Source organism: Ailuropoda melanoleuca, chromosome 16, assembly GCF_002007445.2.
Source record: "Ailuropoda melanoleuca isolate Jingjing chromosome 16, ASM200744v2, whole genome shotgun sequence".
Classification (NCBI taxonomy): domain Eukaryota; kingdom Metazoa; phylum Chordata; class Mammalia; order Carnivora; family Ursidae; genus Ailuropoda; species Ailuropoda melanoleuca.
In genome coordinates, this window is record NC_048233.1 from 81,086,034 (window position 1) to 81,097,730 (window position 11,697).

An 11,697-nucleotide genomic window follows, 5' to 3' on the forward strand; every position below is an offset into this window, starting at 1 on the left:
TTTCATTTTTCTTTTTTTTTTTTTTTTTTTGTAGAGACAGGCTTTAATCCCTTTCTCATTTTCTATTGTATATCTTCTGTGGATGTTTTCTTCTTGGTTACCATGGGGCTTACATAAAACATAATAATTATTTTAAGCTGATAACAATTTCACTTCAATCACGTACCAAAAAACCTACCCTTTTACTTCTTCCAGTTTACATTATTGATGTCATAATTATATATTTATTTTTAAAAGATTTATTTATTTGAGAGTGTGCATGAGTGCAGAGCAGGGGGTTGGGGGTTGGGGAGGAAGGGGCAGAGAGAGAGCATCCCAAGTGGACTCCGCACTGAGCACAGAGCCCCAGCGCAGGGCTGGATCTCAGGGCCCTGAGATCACGACCCAAGCAGAAACCAAGAGTCGGACCATTAACCAACTGCGCCACCCAGGCACCCCCACGATTACGTTTTTGTGTTATATATCCATTAGCTCATGTTTTTCTATTTTAACTTCTATACCAGAATTAAAAGTGATTTATGTACCACTATTATAGTATCTTGTATTTGTTATATTTATTTTTACCAGTGATCTTTATGCTTTCACATGCTTTTGTGTTGCTCTCTATTGTCCTTTGGGTCCTTTGGGCTTCTTGAATTTGGATGTTCATTTCTTTCCCCAGATTTGGGAAGTTTTTGACCATTTCTTTGTATTAATTTTTTATTTAAGTAAGCTATACACCCAACGTGAGGCTTGAACTCATGACCCCGAGATCAAGAGTTGCCTGCTCTACTGAGCCAGCCAGCTGCCCCTGGCCATTTCTTTAAATAAGCTTTCTGCCCCTTTCTCTTCTTCTGGCTTCCCATAATATTTATAGTGGTCTGCTTGATGATGTCTTATAAGTCCCCTGGGCGCATTTCAATCTTTTTCGTTCTTTTTTTTTCCTTCCTCCGATTGGGAAATTTCAAATGACCTATGTTTGAGTTCACTGATTCTTTCATCTGCTTGATCAAGTCTGCCAGTTAAACCCCCATAGTGAATTTTTTTCATTTGGTTATTGTATTCTTCAGTTCCAAAATTTGTTCTGTTCTTTTTAATATTTCTTTCTGTTGATATCCTGTTCATACATTGTTTTCTTGAGCTAATTGAACATCTCGATGACAGTTTTTTTAATTCTTTGTCAGGTAATTCATATGCCTTTGTTTCTCTAGGGTTGGCTTCTAGAAATTTATTTTGTTCCTTTGATTGGGCCATGTATTCCTCTTTCTTCATGTCCTTTGCAACTTTATGTTGGATCCACACTTTCGAAAAAACAGTCACCTCTACCAGTCTTTTTGGACTGGCTTTGTACAAGGAAAGACCTTCACCAGTCAGCTTGGCTAGAGATTCGGGGAGCCTCTCAGACTTTTTGTGTGAATAGTTCTTCTTTAGGGTTGTGCATGTAAATTCCCAGTTGGAAGGATTTGCTGGCTTCTTTTTTTAGGAGAGTCTTGCCTGGTTTCTGGATTTCTCATAAAGGGAATTGGTCCATGTATGGTTGAACTGGTGTCTCTGTGAGAGGAGAGTGTGGGACTTCCTGTTTCATCATCTTGCTGGTGTCACTGCCTTCTCATTGCATCTTGATAGGTTTTGCCCTTCTCTATATTGGGAGCCTTTGGGGGATTAGGGACCATGCCATCACTGTATGCTCAGATTTTAACACAAGCAAGTGACTAAAATACATACCATTCCATAATAATTTTAAGGGAATATAAAGGAAGGAGAAAACATTTCTGCTAGAGAATTTCTGGAATGGTACTAGTTAAGAGCATGTTTGCAGTTAGGGCTGGGTTCCAGTCCTAACTGCACTTACTATTTGGGTGACTTGGTAAGTTATTTAACCTCTCTGAACCTCAGCTTCCTATGCGATAAAGTGGGGACAGGATCAACATAATTTCTTAAGAACTAAATGAGATTGAATGCATTTAGCACCTCATAAGTGTTGAGTGAATGGCAGTGATGGTAGTCCTTATAAATATGTTTGTGGTTTATTTCAGATGCTTCCTCTGTCAAGGCGCCACCTAGCGTCTCCTTTGCTCAGCACACCATCATTCAGCCGTTTCTACAGAGGTGACAGCCCAACAGATTCCCAGAAAGACATGATTGAAATCCCTTTGCCTCCATGGCAGGAGCGAACTGATGAGTCCATAGAAACCAAAAGAGCCCGGCTGCTCTATGAGAGCAGAAAGAGGGGAATGTTGGAAAACTGTATTCTGCTTAGGTAGGGAAATAAGAGACTTGGTGTCACTTTCTCTCTTACTGGTTATAGCTTTTTCAACTTTGTTCTCTCTCTTTCTCCTTTTAGCCTCTTTGCTAAGGAATATCTGCACCACATGACTGAGAAACAGCTGAACCTCTATGATCGTCTGATTAATGAGCCCAGTAATGACTGGGATATTTACTACTGGGCCACAGGTACTGGGCATGATCAGCATGAAGCATGATGTGAAAAATAGGATGACTCGTGCTGATTTGAGTCTGGAATTGTGTCCTAGGCAATTTGTTTCTTTTGTTCATGCAGTCGACATGCAACCCCTGCATGCTCCAAATTTTTCAAAGTGTGCAAAATTGTTTTATTAAAGTTCTTTGTTTTGCAAGCAATAGAATCCTGTTTAATGTAAGCAAAAAGGGAGCTTAGTGGAATGGTGTGGAAAAGCAAGAGTTAGGAAAACCAGGCTGGGAATGGTGTGGAACCCGACAGCTCTAGAATGCTACATGGCAAGTGTTCCTCGATAGTCTCACTCCAGCACTGCCTTTGGGAAGAACAGTTTTCACTGTGTATAGTTAGGATTAGCTTTGGCTGTGAGTTAAAAAAAAGAAAAAATCAAACCAATACTAGCTTAAACAAATCAGGATTGTATTTCTCTCATATAACAGCAGTCCAGAGGTAGGCCTTCCATTCAGGAGTCATGACGCCCAGATTCCCCTCGATGTGCTCCTTCCTCCATAGCACGTGCCGTCTACCTCGTGGTCGAAGGTGGTTGCTGCGGCTGTGTCTGTCACGTTTCTGTTTCAGTCAGGAGAAAATGTGTAGAAGTGAAATTCCCCTTATTTTTTATGACTCCTTCTCAGGAGAATACCTGCACCACACTTCACTAGTTTTCCGTTGGCCACAGTTCAGTCACATGGCAACGCCTAGTCATGATGAAAAAATGATATAGTCCATTTCCTGCGTCCAGTTACATTGGGAGTTCTGTTATCAAGGAAAAATGGGAGAATGGATATTAGGGGACGTCTCATCCATTTCCATCACACTCTGGGTCTTCTGGTTTTAGGTTCCCAGTCCAGATTTGAGTCATAAAGTAGAAACCATTCTGTAGGTTATGAGTATAAAGGGTGATAATACTGAGTCTTGAGGTTTATGTAAACATTGGAAAGCCCACGAAGTGTAAAATATTTACCCTCTGGTCCTTTAGTACTGTTGAGTAAAATTCCATCATGGGAGTGTACTCCACAGTTTTTTATCTGTTGACCAGTTGAGGGACATCAGGGTGTTTCCAGTTTTAGGCGATTATGAGGAAAGCCACTATAAACGTTTGCATATTGCTTTTTGTGGATGTAGGTAGAAGTTTTTCTTGGGTAAATACCCAGGAGAAGGGTCACTGAGTCACATGGTAAGAGTTATGACAAACTTTTTCTGTAGTAGGGCAGGGAGTAAATATTTTAGGCTTTGCAGAGCGTACAGTCTTTGTCTTGAGTCTTCCACCCCTGCCATTGGAGCATGCAGACTGCCACTGGACAGTAGGTAAATGCGTGCTATGGTGTTGCAATAAAATTTTATTGACAGACACTGAACTTTGAATTTCGTATAATTTTCATTGTCACAAAAAATCCTTTTAACTTTTTTCCTCAACCATTTAAAAGTCATTTTTAATGTACTGGCCATACAAAAACAGGCAGCAGGCCATAGTTTGCTGACTCCTAGACTAAGTGAAAGAGGCCAGACTCCAAGTCCGGCCATATATACTGTATGATGCCATTTTTATGATATTCTGGGGAAGGGCAAAACTATAGGGGCAGAAAACAAACTAGCAGTTGTCAGGGACTGAATGTGAAGTTCCCCATCCTTACCAGCACTTGGTATTATCAGGATTTTATTTGTTTTTGTTTTTAGCCATTCTGAGAAATAGGCAGTGATATTCACTGTAGTGAATTGTCATAGCTCTGGTGATTAAGGGTATCGAGGATCTTCTTTAAGTGCTTCTTTGCCATTCTTATGTCTTTGCTAATACGTCTCTTCAAGTCTTATCCCACCTTTGTTTTTCTTAATTGGGTTCATTTTCTAATTGAGTTTTGAGTGTTCTTTATTTATGTCAGGTCCAAATCCTTTGTTAGATATGTGTCTTGCAAATTTCTTTCTCCTTGCTTATGGTTTGTCTTTGCGTTTTCTTAACATTGTCTTTCAAAGAGCAGTTTTTAATTTTGGTGAAGGAGAGTGTTTTATTTGGTGAGTTAGTGGATTGTGCTTTTGATACTGTGTCTAAGAATCTGCCTTATCTGAAGTCACAAAGATTTTCTCTGTTTTCTTCTAGGAATTTTATAGTTTTAGAATCACCTGTTCAGTTTCTAAAAAAATTGGAGTTGTTTTAGATCAGTAGGTCAGTTTGGGGAAATCTTTTGTCTAATCTATGAACTTGCTGTATCTCCATTTATTTAGGTCTTTGACTTTTTTTTTTAACATTTATTTATTATTTTAAAAAATTTGTTTATTGAGATAGTGAGTGCACAAGCTGGGGAGAGGGACAGGGAGAGAGGGAGAAGCAGACTTCCTTTTGAGCAGGGAGCCTCACGTGGTGCTCGATCCCAGGACCATGGACTCATGAGCTGAGCCAAAGGCAGACACTTGACCAACTGAGCCCTTAGGTCTTTGACTTCTTTATCAGTATATTATTTGTCGTTGTATAACAAATTACCCCAAAACTTACTGGCTTTAAACAAACCCACCTTTATTATCTCAACCTTTCTGTGGATCTGGAATCCAGACATGGCTTAGTTGGGTGCTGTGCTTTCGTCTGTCATGAAGTTATAATCAAGATGTCAGCTTAGGGTCTGGGGTTTCACCTCGAGGCTCAGTTAGGGTAGGATCTGCTTTAAGTTCACTCTGGTGTTGGCACAGTAAGTTCCTCACAGGTTCCCCACCTGCAGGCCTAAGTTCCTTGCTGGCTGTTGTCTAGAGGCTGCCTTCTGTTCCTTGTCACAAGGGCCTCTCCTACTTGTGAAGCTTGGTTCTTCAAAGCACATAAGCCGAGAAGACGAGAGGAATCTGCTAGCAAGATGGAAGTCTCAGTGTTTTGTAACCTAATCACGGAAATGACATTTTGTTATCCTTGCCATATTCTGTTGGTTAGAATTAAGTCTTTAGGTCCAGCCTGGGTCGGGTTAGGGGTGAGAATCATGCAAGAGCATGATACCTGGAGGTGGAGATCATTGGAGGCCATCCTAGAAGTCTGACTGCTACAATCCATATTTTGTAGTTTTCAGCATATTTTGGACATATTTTGCTGGATTTATACCTAGGTATTTCATGTATTTTGGTGCTATTATAAATGGTGCTTGAAGAGAAATGTTCAATTTCTCATTGTTCGTAGAATGTAGAAATACAGTTGATTTTTGTATGCTGTGACCTTGCTGAGCGCACTCAGATCTAGAAGCTGTTTTGTAGATTCTTTGGGATTTTCTGTGTAGACAGCTATGTCATCTGTAAACAGAGAAGGTTTTCTTTTCCAATCTGTATGCCCTTTATATCTTTAATTTGCTTTATTGCACTATCTGGGATCTCCAGTGTAATGCTGAATAGTAGCAGAGCAGTGAGAAGAGCATCCTTGTCTTGTTCCCAGTGTTGGGGGAAAGTATTCAGTCTTTCACTGTTAATATACTGTTAGCTCTAGGTTAGTCGTAAATGCCTTTTATCAGATTGAGAAAATTTCCTTCCATTTGTAGTATATTGAGCGTTTTTTCATAGATAGATGTTGAATCTTGTCAGGTGCTTTCTAGGCATTTCTGTAGAGATGATCATTTGTTTGGTTGTATGATTTTTCCCCCTTAGTTTATTGATATGATGAATTTTTCATTGATTTTTCAAATTTTGGGCCAACCTTGCATTCCCATGATAAACGTCACCTGGTCTTTATGTATTGCTTGATTTGATTTGCTAATATTTTGGAGATCTTTGTATCTGTCTTCATGGGGGTATTGGTTTTCTTGTAATGTTATCTGGTTTTGATCAGGGTAATGCTGGCTTCATAAAATGAGTTGTGAAGTGTTCTTTCATTTTCTGGAAGAGTATATGGAGTCTGTATTATTTCTTTATTAAATATTTGGTAGAATTTCCTGGGGAAGCCGCCTGGATCTGAGGTCTTCTCTGTTGGAAGTTTTTAACTGTAATATCTAATTTTTTTAATAGCTGTGGAACAATTCAAGTTGTCTCTTTCTTCTTGGGTGAGGTTTGTTAGTGTGTCTTTAATAAATTTGGCCACATTATATAAGCTGTTAAGTCTATGGATATAAAGTTGTGGTCATATTCCCTTTTTCTTTGATTGTCTGAAGAGCTGTAGTAAGGTCCCTCCTTTATTTCTAATATTGGTGATTTGTGGGTTTTTTCTTTTTTTCTTGATCAGTCTGGCTAAAAGTTTATCAGTTTTATTTATTTTTTCAGATAACCAGCTTTCAATTTATTTGTTTTTTCTCTATTTTTCTTTTTCTTTTTCATTGATTTCTGATCTTTATTTCCTTTTTTTCTGCTTGTGTTGGGCTTAATTTGCTCTTACTTTTTTAGTTTCGTAAGGTAGAAGTTGAGCTCATTGATTTGAGACCTCTTTTTCCATTGTAAGCATTTAGTACTATGAATTTCCCTCTAAGCACTGCTTTAGTTTCATGGTGCAAATGTGTGTTATCATTTTCATTCAATTCCTAATTTCCCTTCTGAGTTCCGCGTTGACCCATGAATTGTTTAGAAGTTTCTTTTTTTTTTTTTTTTAAAGATTTTATTTATTTATTTGACAGCGAGAGAACACAAAAGGGGGAGCAGCAGAGGGAGAAGGAGAAGTAGACTCCCTGCTGAGCAGGGAGCCTAACACGGGGCTGGATCCCAGGACCCTGGGATTGTGACCTGAGCCGAAGGCAGATGCTCAACTGAGCCACCCAGGTGCCCCTAGAAGTTTCATTTAAAATATATCCAGATATTTTTCTGTTACTGATTGCATTCTGACCATAGAACTTACGTTGTGTAGTTTCAGTTCTTTTAAGTTTCTTGAAATTTGTTTTATGGCCTGAACTATGGCTATATACTTGATAAATGTCTCATTTGCACTTATTTGAACATAACGTGTCTTCTGCACCTGCGGATGAAGTGTGCTGTAAATGTCAACTAGGGCAACTTTGTTGATGTCGTTCTTCATGTTCTCTATATTCTGACTCGTTTACTCTGTAATTGTTTGTTGATTAATAAGAGAAGAGTGCTGAAACCTCCAATTATAATTGTGGATTTGTCTATTACTCCTTTCAATTCCCTGTTTTTCCTTCATATGTTTTGAAGCTCTATTTTGTGAAAACACATTCAGGGTTGTTGTATCTTCTTGATGAATTGACTCCTTTACCATTATATATAATGTCTGTCTTCATTGCTGATAATATTCTTTATTCTGAAGTGTCTGCTAGTAATTTAGCCACGCCAGCTTTCTTTCGATTAGTGTTTGCATGGTATGTGTTTTTTCCATCTGTGTTAGTTTTCTATACTACATAATAAACTACTAGAAACTTAGTGATTTTATATAACATAGTTACACAGATTTATACATACATTCATAGTTCTGTAGGTGAGAAGTTCTGTAAGCCTAGAACTCAGTCTGACATTGCTGTTGGCTGTTCTGCATTCCTGTCTGGAAGCTCATTCAGGTTCTCAGAATTCATTTCCTTATAGTTGTAGGATTGAGGTCCTGCGTGTCTTGCTACCTGTCGATCTCTTAAAGCTCCTGGAAGCCACTTGCAGGTCCTTGCTACAAGGTTCCTTCCATCCCAGCAAAGAGATTCTTCCTCACATGGCGTCCCTCTCAACACTTCAGATCTCTCTGACTTCTGCCACCAGCTGGAGAGCACTGCTGTTAAAGAGCACACGTGGGACGCCTGGGTGGCTCAGTCACTTAAGCATCTGAGTCTTGATTTCGGCTCAGGTCATGACCTCAGAGTTGTGAGATTGAGCTCTGTGCTGGGTGTGGAGCCTGCTTAAGCTTCTCTCTCTTCCTCTCCTCCCCCTTCCCCCTTAAAAAATAAATAAAATAAAGAGCACATGTGATTAGGTCCGAACCACCCGGATAATTTCTGTGTCCTGAGGTGGCTGTGCCATCTAACATAACTTACTCATGGCAGTGAAAATCTTCATGTTCACAGTCCTGAGAAGTATGCAGGGCTTGTATGCCAGGGGAGTGGGAAGTACTGAGGGCCAACTTAGAAGTCTGCCTCCCACACCGTTCCTTTACTTTTGACCTATCTTTGTCTTTATATTTACATCGAGCTTCTTATAGATAGCATATGTAGTCTCTTTTTTATCCAGTCTTACAGTCTCTTGTCTTTTCATCGGTGTGTTTTGGTCATTTGCATATATTCAGTGAACAGTGTGGTTGAATTAAAATCGACTGTCTCTTTGTATCCTGTTTTTTTCCATGTGTTCTTTTTTCCTTTTCCCCTCTATTTCCATGTTTTTTTAAATTGAGTATTTAAAATTTCATATGACCTCCATTGTTGGTTTATTGTTTATACTTCCTGTTACCATTTTTTGTATGATTGCCCTGGGTTTTACAATATACATCCTTAATTACTCAGTCTCCCTTCAAGTTATATTTTACTGCAGGTGCCCTAACATGTTAGTTATTCTAAATTCCGTAACAGTTCTAACATCTGGGTCATCATCGAGGTTTTTTCTGTTTGCTTTGTCCCTTCAAAGTGTGTTGTGTTTTTCTTCTTTTGTGTGCATGTGTGTCTCATAATTTTTGATTGAGTGTTAGACATTGTGAGGAAGACAGCAAAGAGCAAAGTAAATAGTATTTATGCCTAGAAATGGGCGTGCTTCCAGTAGGCTGTTAGTATGGGGATCAAGTCAGTCTAGTTAGGAGTTCAGCTCATGTAGATTCTGTTACTGCTGTGCTTGCCTTCACTGTGCCACAAGCCTCTGTTGCTACCATCTGCATAGAGTAGGGGCTGAGTTTCCGGAGGGTATTTCTCAATGTTCCTGTTCTACCCTCAGCTTTCAGTCTTCCTCCTATTTCTGTGCCTCAAAGGGAATCTCTCTATGCTCTTGCCCTTCCCCAGCAACAGATTCCTGTTGCTTCCCACTTGGGGGACGGAAGGTTGGGAAGGCATTCTCCGTTATCCTGGTTCGCCCTTCAGTCCCTGTGGCCCCAGGTCTCAGGGGTGGGCTTTCTCTGTGGCCCTGACTGTCCCACAGGATGAGAAGATTTTTTTTTTCTTTTCTCTCTTCACCATCCCAGATGGGTCCTCACATGTTCCAAGTAGGAGATGGGATTTGCAGACCTACCCCCAGTCTCTTAAGGCTTTTATTTCGCAGAGAAGGGCAGGCTGGGCTCTATGCTTTTTTGCAGTGTTGGCTGCTCCACCGCTCCTGGCCTGCACCACTGAGGGACACAGTCTCCTGCCTCTTACTCTGAACCTAGTCTTGGTCAGGAGCACGCTCTGGAGGTTTGTTGCAAACAGCCTGGAGGTCATGCACTCCTCCGGTGTCTGTGGCTAGCCCATGCTTGGCTTGTAGCAGTTGTTAAAAATCTTAGCTGAACTCTTCTTACCTGTTTGGATGGCGTCCAGTGTCTTCTTCCTGAGCCCTGTCTCGGGCGAGCAGGTGCTTGTGTGCACTTTCTCCTTTGGGGGGCTTCTCTTCCCTTAGATTTTATTCTACTTGGTTGCCCCGTGACCTCAGTTCTTGCATGACTTCACGGAAAGTCATGCTATTTGTAGATTTTCTGGCTTTTCTTGTTAGGATGAGCACGGTGTTCTTTCCAGTCTGCACCGTCCTTGGGGGAAGCTTAAACTGCCCGGGCTTTATTTCGATGATCACAAAAAAAACAGATGCCGAGCCTACTAGATGCTGGGTTCTGTGCTCAGTGAGGGGAAGTTAAGCTTTGTTTGAGGAATTCTCCCTCCCAGCGTTGTAGTCTTGATAGGACATTCCCTAAGCTTCCCCCATGGGAGGTTTTGCTTGTAATTTAAATCTTAAGCAAGTGTCTCTAGGTGAAGAGGAGGTGGGAGGTGGGAGGTAAGCAAGCATACTGGGGCCCCCTCGCCCACCCCCAAGACGACGACACTCTCATAGCTTTGCTCTCCGTGCCCTTGTGGCCTATCCCTCCACATCTGGTTCTCCAGGTTCATGTCCATTTTGTGTGCCTCTGATAGCCTTCTAATGAATTCCTTTTTGCTGAAGTTAGTAGAGCTACTAGTTTGTCATGTACAACCGAGGACTTCTGCCTCGGGAAGTGTATAGGCTGGAAGGGGAAACACAGTACCCAGAAAACACCGAAATACCGAGTGCAGAGCAAAACAGTGCCCCTGAGCTTGGACAGGCCAGGGGTCAGCAGGCTTGTTCATAAAAGGCCAGACGGTAAATATTTGAGTCTTGTGGCCATACAGCCTCTGTCGCAACTACTCACCACTGCCGTCCTAGTGCGAAAGCAGCGGGACAGTATGTGAACAGATGGGGGCACCTGCTCCAACGGGTTACACGCGCGGCCGCCGCGCTTCGCCGGCTCCCACTATAGGCTGCCGTGTGTATTTGGAGACAATCTCTTGGTTCCTTTCAAAGGCCAGAGTTTCAAGTTTCAGGGTCCCTCTGCCTGAGTACTACCTAACATAATTTTCTCTGCCCATTCTTCTCTTGCAGAAGCAAAACCAGCCCCAGAAATATTTGAAAACGAGGTCATGGCATTGCTGAGAGACTTTGCTAAAAACAAAAACAAAGAGCAGAGACTACGTGCCCCGGATCTGGAATACCTCTTCGAAAAGCCACATTGAGCTGTGTCCCTTCGCCTGCCCTGGGGGCTCAGTCCACGGACTTGAACTTAGGATGGACGCTGGCCTTGACTTCCTGCTTCTCCGGAGACACTCAGCCCACCCAGACCATTGGTCTTGCTGCAAATGATGGACCCATCTCTCAGGACATGTCAGTACTGGCCATGACTCATTCTGACACTTCTTGGTTCAGTTTTAAGCCTAAAAGCGCCTGCTGGTGTTGCCGGCCCTCTGGCCTCTTTCCCTGGTTCCTGTCCCTGGAGGCGGGCTCGGCCACAGGAGGGCAGTGTCGGGGAGGCCATGGTGCTGGCTCATTGCTTCAACCAGAAGCGTGTGCTCCGTGAAGAGAGGCAGCCAGCTGCGGGGCTGTGTGGTGAGCTTCCCCGAGCATCCCAGGGCTTTGTTCAAGTGAAATCCCTCCCCGCTTCCCCACCCGCTAGGGTCCCTCCTGCCAGGGCAGCGGACCCAAGCGCCCTGAGCCGAATCTTTCCGGGACACGGCAGGCAGAACGAGGGCAGCCGGCAGGGATGTGTGGGCATGCCGCTGACGAGTCCACATCCTCCTCATGAGATCTCCTCTAAAACGTTCACTCTGTAAATGGAAAGATAATTAAATATTAAAGAATATTTTATGAAGGAAAAATCAGTTCCCGGCCCTCACACAATTATT

At 42.0% G+C, this 11,697-nt stretch overlaps 1 protein-coding gene across 2 annotated transcripts in view; it reads left to right on the top strand.

Annotated features, from left to right (window-relative positions):
• Positions 1–11,670, top strand: part of SDHAF2 (succinate dehydrogenase complex assembly factor 2) — a 13,327-nt gene extending 1,657 nt beyond the window's left edge. For both annotated transcript variants that reach the window (XM_034646060.1, XM_002926216.4), the window contains exons 2-4: positions 2,016–2,239; positions 2,324–2,433; positions 10,901–11,670. In XM_034646060.1, coding sequence (XP_034501951.1) covers positions 2,016–2,239; positions 2,324–2,433; positions 10,901–11,031 — 465 coding nt within the window. In that variant the 3' untranslated portion in view covers positions 11,032–11,670. The remainder of the gene's footprint in view (positions 1–2,015; positions 2,240–2,323; positions 2,434–10,900) is intronic.
• Positions 11,671–11,697: the final 27 nt, after the last annotated feature.